The 15,066-nt window shown below is 41.5% G+C and overlaps 1 protein-coding gene across 1 annotated transcript in view; it reads right to left on the bottom strand.

Moving 5' to 3' along the window:
- The window catches only part of ACAP2 (ArfGAP with coiled-coil, ankyrin repeat and PH domains 2), a 121,992-nt gene that overhangs the window by 63,082 nt on the left and 43,844 nt on the right, over nt 1-15,066 (bottom strand). The window contains exon 4 of the mRNA XM_068233321.1: nt 7,368-7,421. Within this exon, the coding sequence (XP_068089422.1) occupies nt 7,368-7,421 (54 nt within the window). The remainder of the gene's footprint in view (nt 1-7,367; nt 7,422-15,066) is intronic.

The raw sequence follows: 15,066 nt of genomic DNA, 5'->3' as shown, positions 1-15,066 counted from the left end.
TAAAACGTATAAAATGTGAATGCAGAACTCAGAACTCGCTATATACAATAGAAGAATGTATCGTAGCAACATGTCATTTTACTGAGTTTAAAGCCATCTTTTGTCTTTGAATTTTTTAAAAATCAAATTTCTCGACAACTACAAGTTTTAAGGCTCCCTGCACACTGCATGCAATTCTGATTTTTAATCTGTTTTTACATCCGATTCCGATTTTTAATCGTTACTGCATGCTGCGTTTTTCTCCTCAGTTTTTCTATTGATTGCATTCAGGGAAAAACATTTTTTACTTGCTCTCAGAGAGTCAAAGAATTTGGGCCATTTGTATCGGTGGGTAGTTCGTAAGTCGGGCGTTCATAAGTTGTGGACTACTTATATATGGAAGCCGGTGGTGCAAAGGAAGCCTCACTGATAGATATTCTGGCACTTTTTTAATGCCTTGTTTTAAGGTGTTGATTTATCTGTGCGCATATAAGGTAATTGAACAATAAAAGTACTTCCTAACATGCTGTATGCTTTCACTAATATGAAATCATAATCTTGTGGAAATACCAGAGCATTTCCTTGTTCCTGTGTGGAAAGCGGTGAGGTCACAGACTTTCACTTTTCCTTCACAGTATAAGCCAGGACAAGAATAAGCGGGATCATTCACTGTTTTTCTCACTTCACAGACAACAAAGACAACTAGCCAGTAGCATCATAAAAGCAGTGACAATTATCCATTTCCTCTTCACGTGTTCCATAAGGATTTCCTTTTCCTCACATACTATCAACTAAACCCTGAAATTATCCCAGAAAACAATATTTCAATTAATCATTTTAACAGCTTCAGGATACCGTTGTAAGGATAGATTAGCAGTGGCTAAAACAGTGCAAACTGAGCAGATGTACAATTCCAATTTAATAAATTCAATTCTTTTATTCAGGGCTGTGGAGTAGGTACATTAAACCTTTGACTCAGAATTGATTTATACATGTTACGGCCAGAACCCGAAGTCTGGCCACTTCGGGTTCTGGCCGGTCAAAACTAGAAGTGGCCGGCTGATCCGGCCAGTGTGCAAAATGAGGGTTCACATCGGACTTTGGCCGGCCAGAACGCATTATGACTAGATGTGGCCGGCCAAGTCCCGATGTCCCCGCTCGCAGCTTCTGTTACATGCCGAAAGTGAGCAAACAGCTGCCACCACCGCCCAGATATTCCCATCCCAAAGCACCGTCTTCGTCACAGGACCCAGGGCTGCCTTTAATGCTGCCGGATGCATCTCTGCCACCTTCTTCTTCCGTCTCATCTGCATTCCGTCTTTAGCACTTCACCGCTCCCCACTGGCTCATTCTCACAGAGACCGTGCAAAGCTAGAGCTGCAGTGCCGATAATTTGTATCACTAGCCGCCTGGCAGCGGCACCGCCCCTCCCGCCGCCACCCGGTGCCTTGAATTATCGCGCACCTCTTTAGTCTGTATCCTCCCTGATGTCTCTGTTTCTGCGCACCGACAGCACAATTTCCTCCAAAACTTTCACGGATGTCACACGTGATGCCCACACATCATTGCCTGGTGGAGCTGCTGACTATGAAAGGCAGATTGCGATTCCTCCAATGTGTGTGTGAGGGGGATCTATAACAGGTAGCAATGGCTGTAATTATTCCTCAATCATTATTATATAATCCAATCCATGTGGCTGTGCCTCTAAATCCAGGTGCATGTCACCCTGAAATGCACCCTGTATGTATTTAGAGAGTTTATCCTGTCTTATTCACCCTAATCTGTGACTAAGCACAAGTTGTAATTTGATCTCTCAGGCATGGCAGTAGATTGGTAAACACGGGATTGTTAACAATAGGTCTACTTCCATGAAAGCAGGAAGTAAACAAACTGCAGATTGTCGGATTTGTATCAGCTGTAACAAAGAGAGATTTTTCTGTAAAGGTTATTATGCTTTTGAGCATATTTCAGAGCAGGGAGGAAGTTTTGAATGCCATTCATGCTGCCAGACAGGACCCAGGATGTTCTGGGATTTGTGCGTTTTAGACTTTGGCCGACTGACTTTGGCCGTTTCTAGAACTGGCCGGCCAATGTCAGAAATTCCCAGCATTTTGGACTTTGGCCGACATCAAATCAGCCAGTTCTAGAAATGGCCGGCCAATTCTAGAATTGGCCGATTTCTGGTTTTGGCCATAACATATACATTAATTAATATAATAATGTTTCCACGCTTTGTGTGTTATTTTATTTAAAGAACACAGTATACAAAGCACTTCAACTGTTAACACTAAGCAATTTTAAAAGGCTGTTCTCTCCTCTAACCTTGCCCACTGTGGGACATTGTTCCCATGCTGCTACGTCTGTCCTCTGCACCCCCCACATAGCAACAGCAACATGGCTCGTATGTGTGTACAAGGCTTTACGCTTAAAGTAAACCGGTAGAGAGAAAAAGTGCCCCTGGGGGTTACTTACCTGGGGAAGGGAAAGCCTCTGGATTCTACTGAGGCTTCCCCTGTCCTCCTCAAGCAGTTTGATCCAGCGCAGGGACCCACAAACCAATAGCAGTAATAATATTTACAATGTCCTGCCTGAGCACTCCACTGTAAATAATAACCGAATCTGGGCTATTTTCGCTGGAGTCCGGGCGGCGAGCTATTAGTGAGCATGCGCGCACCATAGTCAAGCGGCGACAAGGGGAGCCAGCGCTGAACCCCCTCTGCTGAGGACGCCAGGGGAAGCCTCTTTAGAATCCAGAGGCTTCGCCCTCCTGAGGTAAGTACCCCCCAGGGACACTATTCCTCACTAAAGGAACAACACTTTAGGCTATTTTCGCACCTGAAGCAAGCACCGTGGTGCGATGCTATGCTCCCATTGCAACATCAAAAACGACATTCATATGACCCTGCGGCACAGTGTGCCGACAGGGTCATATGCATAGCGCCACTCCCCCCCGGCATACCCATTGCCCAGTGACTTATCCCCTGAAACAGGAAGTGTGTCAATAGGATTCCCGGCTTCCTTCTTGTATTTGCATAGTTCCGCACATGTGGGCTGCACCTCTGCCAATGTATTTACATTATCTGTATCGCCCATTGACTTACATGTATTCTGTTGCCACGGAAGTAGCCTGCTGTTGACTGTGGGGCAGGTTGGTAGTGAATCTGGCACTTTTGGCGCAACACGACACAATGGGGTTAGTGTGCTAGGCCCTGCATGCAGAAAGAGTAACACAATATAAAGAGAGAGGCCTAGTGTGAAAGGGGCCTTAAAGTAGGAGGGAACACTATCTGATCTGATTCGTCCATCCCAATATCTAACTCTACCTTCAAAGAAATATAAGCTAATATTTCTTCCCGCCGTTTATGGAACTCTAAGCCCTTAGAATTGCTCTCCAGACACTACCATTACCTAAAGATGAAGGGGGATAGGCTTATCAATCTTTAATTTTTATTACTGGGCTGCTGTCTTAGTCACCATGCGGTGGTGGTTTTCTCAATCCCCCGAGAACCCCTCCAACAAAACTAAAGCGGCAGTAATCGGCTCCTTGACTGCCCTGGCCAGTCTCCCTTTCAGGGGAAGGAGATGCTCTACTTTGCATCGGAATAGTAAGTTAACAGTTATACAGGCATGGGAGGCGGCCCATAAAAACCAAGCACGACTTTCACAATATTCCCCTTATCTGCCATTATCGAATAAGAAATCCTTCTCTCAATTTCTCACAGCCCCGGGTTCTGGCCTTTGGGTTTCTCATGGCATCACAAGGCTCAGGGACCCAGTGTTAGATGGACATCTTATGACCTTTGATCAGCTGAAGGAAACATATAGTTTCCCTAATAAATCCTTTTTGCGGTTTCTCCAGGTCCGGCATGCTTTCACATCTCAATTTGGGGACGACGACCCTAAGACCGGGAATAAAATCACACTGCATAGATATCTGCAGCAGCCCCAGCATTTACTCACCTCCCTGGGACCCAGTGCTGCAGTTCTCCCTCCATCCTCAGTGTGTCCCTGTAGCCTTGCAGTGAAATCGATGTTGTCATGACGACAAACGGCTATCTCACCCGAGGAATGCAGAGACTCGGAGGACAGGAAGAAGGGCTGCCAGCGTCTGGATCCCTGGGGAGGTGAGTGAAAACCCCCCGCTGTGCACCATGCTCTGCATAGTCCTGCCGGCGGCTACCACGAGTGACTCTCGGGGTTACCACTCCTCGTTTGTTTTTTTTCCCCCGAGCCTGAAACGTGATAACTGCCAAGGAGGTTAAGCAAGAACTAACGATACTTAAAGAAAATCTGTAACGAAAAAACCTCCCCTAGGGGGTGCTCACCTCGGGTGGGGAAGCCTCCAGATCCTATTGAGGCTTCCCCCGTCCTCCTCGGTCTCACGGCGGCGGCGAAAATCCTCCCGGAGCGGCGGCGATGTAAATATTTAACTTTTGGCTCCAGCGCAGGATCTGCTCTTCCCACGGAGATAGGCGGAAATAGCCAATCTCCGTCAGGCTGCTCTACTGCGCAGGCGCAAGTCTCCTGCGCAGTAGAGCGGACCTGACGGAGATCGGCTATTTCCGCCTATCTACGTCAGAAGAGCAGCAACAGCGCCCCCGCTGGAGCCTGGAAAGGTAAATATTGAACAAGCTGTCAGGTCTGTCGGGCAGCTGGTCGGAGGGCTGCAGCGAGACCCCCGTGGGACGGAGGAAGCCTCATTAGGATCCGGAGGCTTCCCCTCCCGTGGTGAGTACCTACCCTGGGCCGCACTCTGCTACAAATTTAAATATAATCATGTTGTATGTTTTGTTCTGGTTTATCTGTTGCACCAGTCAGCAGACAGGTGGTGTTGTATCTTTAAGCAAATTTCAATAAAATTTGTCTTTAAAAAAAAAAAAAAAAAAAAAATTGAAAAAAAAAGTGCACAACATTCTCAGTGAATTCAAAGCAGGTGTGCAGGAAAAGTACAGTTAGAATATAGTATTAAAGGGATTCTGAAGTGAAAATACACTTATGAGATGATTTGTATGTGTAGGACCAGTACAGAAAGAAGTAAGAAGCTTCTCTGAGCTCTCCGACTAATTTAGTCAGAGAGCAATGCTATTTTCTAAAGCACTTATCTCAACCGGTCTCTCACCGTTTACTGTTTAAGGTTTTTCTGCCAGGAAGTTCAAAGGGTCATTAGCTCTGCTCTGTTTCATCATTTAAAATGCAGAGTGTAAATTGTAAACTGCAAATAGAGAATGATGCAATGTTTTTGAAAAATGGCTATATAAACAGAAAATAAAAATATGAGCCTCTTCTTTCTTTCTGCTACTAATGTTCTATTAATTAACCGTACTACACATACAATTCATTATATCATAAGTTGTTGTTTTTTTCACTTCAGTGGCACTTTAATGTATAATCCTGATCACATAAACGGTAAAGCCAACATTATAATACATCACGAATAATTTATTTCATGAGTCAAATGTTAAGGCGCGTACACACGCCATACTTTAGCAAACGACGGGTCCGTCAGATCCTCCCGCTAGGCGGACGTTCTGCCGACAGTAGCACATGTGTACACACTGTCGGCAGATGTTTTTGACAGATCCGCTTAGCGGATCTGTCAGAAACAGTCTTATCAGTCTGCTGACAGACTGTACACACGTCCCACTGTCGGCAGAACGCCCGCCCAGCGGGAAGAGTCTGCCGGACCAGTCATTTGCTAAAGTATGGCGTGTGTACGCGCCTTTAAACTCCTGTGGAACTGGTTGTAAAGCATAATTACACGTTTAAACTCAAATCAACTTATTTAAACAGATTACATTTCAAATACAGTGAAAACACTTTTTGTAATGTACTGTAATCTAGACTGCATGTGAGGTTGCATCATAGTTTAGCTGGATGTTAAACCAGTGAGGCAACAACACACTACACAGCAGTGCACTTTACTATGACTTATTTGTAAAATAGGACAATTTAACATATAACATTTTTTATTACTATTTAAATAGGAGTTTGGGTCAGTACATTTTGCTGACTCCAACTCCAGATATTCAATAACTCCACAGCCCTACTTTAATTGTTGTTACTAACATTTTACCATCTTTCTGTAAGGACAGCTGTAACACGAGGGATATGGAGGCTGCCATATTTATTTCCTTTTAAACAATACCAGTTGCCTGGCTGTCCTGCTGATCCTCTACCTCTAATACTTTTAGACATAGAACAAGCATGAACAACCCTGAACATGCATGCAGCAGATCAAATGTTTTGAACATTATTGTCAGATCTGACAAGATTGGTCACATGCTTATCTCTGGTGTTATTCAAACACTACTGCAGCCAAATAGATCAGCAGGGCTGCCAGGTAACTGGAATTGTTTAAAAGGAAATAAATAAGGCGGCCTCCATTTTCTGCTCACTACAGTTGTCCTTTAAATTCACTGTTCGCACATTTTATAGACAAGCAGGGATGATCAGTGGAGCTACAAGACTGTCCAAATAAACAAAAATTGTAATTAATAAGGTTTACTACAAGCTCCATTTTTTCCACTGAAACTCCCTCGAAGAGCCCTTTTTTAGTCTGTGTATATTTAGCCCTTCAAGATTTCAGTATCATTGAAGATATTAAACCTTGGCACCTCTCCCTGTGCTTTAATCCACTCCTGATCCTATAAGTTGATCACATAGTGTAATCCAAGAAGAGACAAATAGCAGCTGCTAGGCAGCACAATCACAAAAATGGGCACACATGGATTATTATGCTTATGCATTTATGTAGCACTGGCATTTTTCCATTATATTGTCTAATGTTCCCACGATGATCAAGGGGTAATTTGAGGCGCCTCCAGATAAGCGATGCTCTTATATCTAGTTTGGTTTACTGTAATATACTACTTTGTGGACTGGCAACTAACAGACTGACACTGCTCCAAACTGTACTGAACTCGGCTGCTCGAATCATTCCTCTCTCTTCTCGCTCTTCCTCTGCTGCTCCTCTCTGTCAAGCTGGGCATTGGCTGCCAATTCATGAGAGGATCCAGTTCAAACTCTTAACGCTAACCTACAAAGCTCCCCACAATCTCTCTCCCCTGTACACCTCCTCATAAATTCCCAGAGCTGGTATAACAATGGTGCCCTAGATGATACATTAAAATAATTTAAGTTATGAAAAAGTTATGTAGGGGACTTTAAAGAGAACCTGTAATCTTGGAGACGGGGGGACATCTAGGCAGAGGGAAGCATCTGGATAATCCAGATGAATCTTCCCTCTACCTAGGTAAGTATCTAACGTTATGTCCCCTGAAGACTACAAGTTTACTTTAAGCAACATTAAAAACCTGAATTGACAGACGCATAAGAAACATATCATACAGGAGAATTCTTGTGTAACAAAACATACATATGGTACTTACATTATGATAACTGATCATCTCCTGGAGACTGTCGGAAAACTTTGTCAGACTACTCTGCAGAAAATAAAAAATGTGTTATTGATTTACTGGTCATGCAACAGCTTAGATTCATTTCCATATGTCAGCCCTCTCTTTTTATTAAATTGAGGTTCCATACAAATGAGTCAAGAAACTGTTGTCCAAACTGATGGTTAATGATCGGAATAGGCACAAATGTTACACTGTACAAGAGTAGAGGTGGTCAGTAGCACGCAGCCAGTGAAGTCAAGTGACCAATGAACACCCTATTTTCGCCATTGACTTTGACAGGGAAAATTTTAAAAACGCTGCCACTGGTACAGTTCTGAGCTACACTCCCCAAATTCGGACCATTGTTGGCGTCACCCCGAATAAAAAGTTGTATTTTTGGGAACATCCAAAAGTGGGCAGAGCAACCAATGACCAATTCAAATTTTGCTATTTTCTTAACACTACTCCTCTTACAGTTTTAGGAGTACAATTATGAAACTTTGCACACTTCTTCAGTCCATAACTGTACAGGTTGCTTGTGCTTTGTTAACCAATGTCACCCTCTGTGCCCTAGCCATGGCCTCCCGAAAACCCCATTTTTTTCCCTTAGACTTTCAATGGAAAATGTTTAACTTTTGCTACTCGTACAGCTCTGAAGTTAAACTCACCAAACCTGTGTCAATTAGTTATTGGGTCAATCTGAATAATTCGGTCACATTTTGAAGACTGAAAAAAGTGGGCAGAGTCACAAACAACCAATCCGGTTTTCGCTATGGACCTTAATGAGAACATTTAAAAAGTTGTCATTCTCACAGTATTACAGCCAGAGTCCAAAAATTTGGCACAGTGGGTAACTGGGGTTCAAATTCAAAAAAGTGGTCAGAGCCCCAAACAGACCAGATTTCTGTGACCAATTTAAATGGCAAATTATAAAATGCTGCCATTTTATAAATTGCTACAAAAAACCACCAATCAAATTTCAAACTCTCCCTCTTGCTGTCAATCAGATTGTAGCACAGAGTCTGTGTGACTGTTGTGCGCTTTCTCCTGCCGGCAGGCATGCCATTGCCCGCTGGCCTCTTTCTTCATGTTGTTCCAGGTCTCATTCTCTATCTCGCTCTGCCTGTTTGCTGCTTTATATACCCAGCCTCTCTCTGATGTTCTCCATTCTCTTCTTCATGCGTCTCCTACACACTGCCACCCTGAATCGTGTAATTCAGGTTGCTTCATGGTAGGGCCATCCTGTTTGATGCCACACTGCCTAGAAACTCCGCAAGAGAAATCAGGCCAGTGCACTGCATAATCACTCTGCAGAGCACATAAATCGTGGCAGCACACTGCCTAAGCACTCTGCAGATTACCTAAATCATGGCAGCACACTGCCTAGACCAGGCATGGGCAAACTTGGCCCTCCAGCTGTTAAGGAACTACAAGTCCCACAATGCATTGCATTGCAGGAGTCTGACAGCCACAGTCATGACTCAAAGGCAAATGCATTGCGGGGCTTGTAGTTCCGTAACAGCTGGAGGGCCAAGTTTGCCCATGCCTGGCCTAGACAAACTGCAGAGTGCATAAAACATGGCAGTGCACTGCCTGAGCGCTCAACAGATCACCTAAATCAAACGCTACCTAGTCACTATCTAGAATGCACAAATCGTGCCATGACAATGCTTAACCATTCAGCACAGGACCTTAGCGCACACTTCCTAGGCACTCAGCAACATACATTAAACAAGCTAGCACACTGCCTAGGCATTTTTTAAAGAGTCTAAATCACGCCAGGCCAGTGCACTGTTTAGGCACAATACAGATCACCTAAACCATACCAGCACACTGTCTAAGCACACGATGTATACAAAGTATACTGAGGGTAATATGATTTGTCAATCACGCAATATGATTAGTCCGATCATGGACCTCAACAGGATTGGTCCCCACAAGTGTGTGCGTGTAGCGGAGTTAGTGATCGCACTTTTGAAAAATGAACTCCTAGACTCCTTTAGCATAAGAAAACACAAGATAACATAGAAAAGTTAGCAGTGTATTTAAAGTAGGGGTGTGTGTGTGTGTTCGTGTGTGTGTGTGTGTGTGTGTGTGTGTGTGTTCGTGTGTGTGTGTTCGTGTGTGTGTGTGTGTGTGTGTGTGTGTGTGTGTGTGTGTGTGTGTGTGTGTGTGTGTGTGTGTGTGTGTGTGTGTGTGTGTGTGTGTGTGTGTGTGTGTGTGTGTGTGTGTGTGTGTGTGTGTGTGTGTGTGTGTGTGTGTGTGTGTGTGTGTGTGTTCGTGTGTGTGTGTGTTCGTGTGTGTGTGTGTTCGTGTGTGTGTGTTCGTTCGTGTGTGTGTGTTCGTGTGTGTGTGTTCGTGTGTGTGTGTTCGTGTGTGTGTGTTCGTGTGTGTGTGTTCGTGTGTGTGTGTTCGTGTGTGTGTGTTCGTGTGTGTGTGTTCGTGTGTGTGTGTTCGTGTGTGTGTGTTCGTGTGTGTGTGTTCGTGTGTGTTCGTGTGTGTGTGTGTGTGTGTGTGTGTGTGTGTGTGTGTGTGTGTGTGTGTGTGTGTGTGTGTGTGTGTGTGTTAGATGGGGACATGTTTGTGGAAATTAAGGGGGTTTGGGTTTTTCTGTACTGCTTTAAATGAAGTATGGTGCAAAAAAATCTGCTTAGAGATTTTAAGTCCATAAAATGCAAACCACACAACTGATTCTGACCTCCCCCCCCCAGTTCTCTAGCAGTGTGACCAGGGCAATAATATTTAGTGTCTCTATGCATGGGAGGAGTTGCCAAATAGGTTTTAGGATGCATTTTGCAGCCTCCAAACACCATGTGGGCATTGTATGCTTTTAAGTTAGCTATAATTGAGAAAAGATCAGAGGGTCAAATCCCTAATTATACCCTTTTTTGAATAAGTTGTGGGGTCCAGTTTTCTAGACGGGGTCATTTTGGGGGATATTCAGGAGTCTTGGGCCTTCTGCACTGCTATACATGAAGCATGGTGCAAAAAAAAAAAATCTGCTTTGGATTTTCAGTCTGTGAAAATGTTAATTCTGGGCCCCCCAGTTTTCTAGCAGCGTGACCAAGGCATTAGTATTTGGTTTCTCCTTGCCAGGGAGAAGTTGACAAATACATTTTAGTATGCATTTAGTGGCCTACAAACAGAATGTGCGCATTATTCACTTTCAAACAAACATGTATGTAGAAAAATGAATTTTTGAAATGTTATCGTTTTTCAATCAAAATCGAATAAACATAATTTTTCCTGTGACATCAAATAATACCAAATCGCAAACAATACACTAATTTGGTGTCTCTACACAGCATAAATTGAAAAAATAGTTTTAGGAAAAAAATATGTCGACTCCCCTTTTAAATTATTTTTCAAGCAGTAATACTTTGAGAATGGCAGTATTTTCAATTTCCCATTGAAGTAAATTGGCTGTTTGTGGCACCAGCCGTGGATTCGCATCTCCAAAATGTCCCTAAAATTGTCAGGTCAATCCCATGATTATATGACCCAAGTTTGGCGAATGTAACTTCAGAGCTGTACTATTTGCAGTTCAAATAGTAAGTTTTACCAATAAAAGTAAAAAGTACTCATATACTGTAGAGAGGCGCCCCATATGCAGCTTGTTGACTACAGCGGCACTTTATTTGGCTTATGGAAGTGGGCAAGATCCCATGAAACGCGTTGCCTGTGCTTATCATTATTAAACTGTTCTATCTAAAGTGAGTTGTCGTCTGTAAGGTAAGCTACCTCATTTTTTTAATTTTAGTGACTTTACAGTGTTTTATATACGCATTGAGCGCCTCTTTACCTCCTACTTTACCAATAAAAGTCTATGGTAAAAAGTGGTGAATTTTTATTGGCTGTTGCTAATTCTGCCCAATATGCCCAATAATATGTGGTCCATGTATAGCTTCAAATGTGTATGTGTTCCTTGAAGATTTTCCCCGTCAAAGTCAATGCATTACACATTGCACTAACGGGCAGTAACAGGGGCCTATCCATGTTATAGGCCAGAAACCCACTAGGAGCGATTTCCAATCGCTAGCAATTTGAAAAATCTCTTGCTAATGCAATGCTATGGGGGATTTTTATAAAATCAAATCGCTCAAGTGGGATCAAAGCCATAGCATTACATTACCAAGATGTTTTCAAATCGTAAATCGCTCAGAAAATCGCTCCTAGTGGGTTTCTGGCCTTAAAGAACAAGCGACACCCATGCTAACCTAGAAATAAAAACCACAGATATAAGTAGATAAATACTACTTCTACTTACATCACAGATGTATTGTGCTATCTACGTAATGATTCCTATGAATTTTACTAAGGAAAAGCAGAAAATCCTATTCTAGGCAGTGGCCATTTTGCCAAGCTAATGCTAACATCATATCCTCCCGGACTCTTGTTTACCCGCTCACTTCTCTTGCTCAATGTGTATTCATTAGCTGCCCTCCTCCCAGAGGCTTCAGACACTCCCACTGAGGTGTATACTAGCAACTTCACTGTCTTTTTTTGTTTACACAACCAATCACTGAGTCACCTCAGCCTTGCTTGTAATCAAGTAATCAGAGGGAAATTCTGATAAGCAGCAAGGCAGGGAAATAAATTGAAGAGGAGGAATATACTGTATTATAGATAAAAAGAACTCCCAGCATTCAACTCTTTGACACTGTTTGGTACTAGGGCCAGTGCTCCTAAAGTATGTCATAACTCCAAACCATAACAGCAGAAAAAGTTTTGCAAGTTTTGAATGCAGGATTAGCATCTTTATCACTTAAAGGGGCACTATGGCGAAAAATTGTAACATTTTAAATATGTGCAAACAAACAAATAAACAAATAAGTAGCATTTTTTTCCCCAGAGTAAAATGAGCCATTAATTACTTTTCTCCTATGTTGCTGTCACTTACAGTAAGTAGAAGAAATCTGACAGAAGCGACAGGTTTTGGACTAGTCCATCACTTTATGGGGGATTCTCCGGGATTTATTTATTTTCAAAAGCACTTAGTGAATGGCAGTTGCTCCATCCAACTGCCAAAAAACTGTAGCAAGCAGGGAGGCTGGCCAGCATCATTGTTTAAAGGGATACTGTGGGGGGGGGAATGAGTTGAAGTTACCCGGGGCTTCTAATGTCCCCTGTAGACATCCTGTGCCCGCGCAGCCACTCACCGATGCTCCGGCCCCGCCTCCAATTCACTTCAGGAATTTCAGACTTTAAAGTCTGAAAACCACTGCGCCTGCATTGCCATGGACTTGGTACAGTCGGTCACTGGGTGACTGAGATTTAAAGAGGAACTCCAGTGAAAATAATGTAGTAAAAAAAGTGCTTCATTTTTTACCATAATTTGGAATAAATGATTTAGTCAGTGTTTTCTCATTGTAAAATCTTTCCTCTCCCCGATTTACATTCTGACATTGCATGGTGACATTTTTACTGTGGGCAGGTTATGTAGCTGCTCCTAGCTGTTTTGGCTGTTAGAGACAGCTGTAAACAGCCAATTCCTGTCTGTGAACATTGTTACATTGCGGCAGTTTGCCCACAGTACCGCGGTACTCAGAGCTTCTTGTGGGAGGGGTTTCAGCACAAACTCAGTCATACAGCACCCCCTCATGGTCTGTTTGTGAAAATCATATTTCTCATGTAAAAGGGGGTATCAGCTACTGATTGGAATAAAGTTCAATTCTAGGTTGGAGTTTCTCTTTAAATTTTAAGAGTGGTCGGACCCAAAAACAGCCAATCAGATTATTTTTGATTGCTTTCAGTGGTAAAATTTGCTCTGCTTCAATTTTCACAGTTTTAAACCAGATTCCCCAGGCTCTAAATACTCTTTATGCACAAGGGGCAACTAGGCATGATATCTCAGAACAGATCGTATCTAGCTTGTGTAGGAAAAAAAAAAAAAAAAAGGTTTTGTGTTAATGTATTGAAGTGTAATAGAGTAGTTGTATAGTGTATTGTAATGCTGTTAAAGAGGAGCTGTTAGGTATAAGGTCTCAGAGAAAATAAACACATATATCAGTAGCTAAAGATTGGCTGTACTTACATTACATATGCATTTCACTGTCCACGTTTGTACTTCACAGAATTTGTATATAGTATATGCAGAGATTGATGCTCCTGACAGCTATGGCAGGTTCCATGTTTGTCTGTCTCCTATGAAGCCAAATGTGTCGTCATGTCCTGCCTGCTTCCTGATCACAGAAAAGCTCGTACTGAATAACACTAGTGTGCAGTTAATATTAAAGTGGACCCAAATTAAAAAGACAAGATTTCAGAAATAAAATCTATTTTCTAAATTATAATAATAAATAGCAGCCTTTTTTCAGCTGCATGATGACAAATATAAAATATTTTACATTTATTGGAGAAACCCATCCCTTCCTTTCAAATTGCCGGCATTTTTCCGGCAAACTGGTGGAGTAGATAGTGTCCGGCAATGGAGGAATTGCTAATGGCTGCCCCCAGTATAACCCTAGTTATGAAAAGAGAAGGGTGAAAAGCATGCACTGAAATGCTTATAGGCTTGAAGGAGTGTTTATTTAGCTTTGTATGTGTTAGAGTGGTGCAACTAAATATTTTTAATTTAAAAAATGTTTGGTTTGGGTCCGCTTTAATTAGCCATGTGGCTAGGAACAATAGCGGACTCCTGCAGTGTACTCTGCCCGAGATTTATTAGTGCTGTGAGCTAGACTGAGTTACAAGCTGCTGAAACTTGATACTGTAACTTCTCCTTAGCAGCCGAGGGGAGGGCCCCAGAATGCTTTGCAGTATGGTATGCGGCTTGCGTCCTCTTGGGTCTAACAGCTTTGCTGATAAGCACACATCAAATGTAAGAGAGATTTTTATCTTCACTATTGCCTTTTTTGGCTTCCGTCTAAACTGTTTAACACAGGAGAATAGAGGTTTAAATTAACTTCTGCAGCCTGAACAGTTACTCTTTAAGCATAATGTAGAGTACATAAAAAATATATATTGCGATCTTTTGTTTGTTTAGGTGCGTATATTATAGATTTAGTATATAGGTATAGAATGTAGGGTGATTATATAGTATATAATTTAGTATATACTGTAGCGTGATTAAATGTAGTGTAAAGTTAGTATATAGTGTAGCAGTTAGCATATACAATATTTAGTATACAGTGTAGCATATATATATATATATATATATATATATATATATATATATATATAGATAGATAGATAGATAGATAGATAGATAGATAGATAGATAGATAGATAGATAGATAGATAGATAGATATAGATAAGATATATATATATAGATATATATAGATAGATAGATACATACACACACAGTAGTATCAAGTATACAGTGATTACATATATAAAGATGTGTATATATAGATATATATAGATATATAGATATATATATATATAGATATAGATATATATAGATATATATATATATATATATATATATATATATATATATATATATATATATCTATATATATCTATATCTATATATATATATATCTATATATCTATATATATCTATATATACACATCTTTATATATGTAATCACTGTATACTTGATACTACTGTGTGTGTATGTATCTATCTATCTATATATATCTATATATATATATCTTATCTATATCTATCTATCTATCTATCTATCTATCTATCTATCTATCTATCTATCTATCTATCTATCTAAATCTATCTATATATAATAT

Source organism: Hyperolius riggenbachi, chromosome 4 (genome assembly GCF_040937935.1).
Source record: "Hyperolius riggenbachi isolate aHypRig1 chromosome 4, aHypRig1.pri, whole genome shotgun sequence".
NCBI lineage: Eukaryota > Metazoa > Chordata > Amphibia > Anura > Hyperoliidae > Hyperolius > Hyperolius riggenbachi.
Note: the sequence above shows the minus strand (reverse complement) of the source record. Positions and strands in the feature narration are given on the sequence as shown.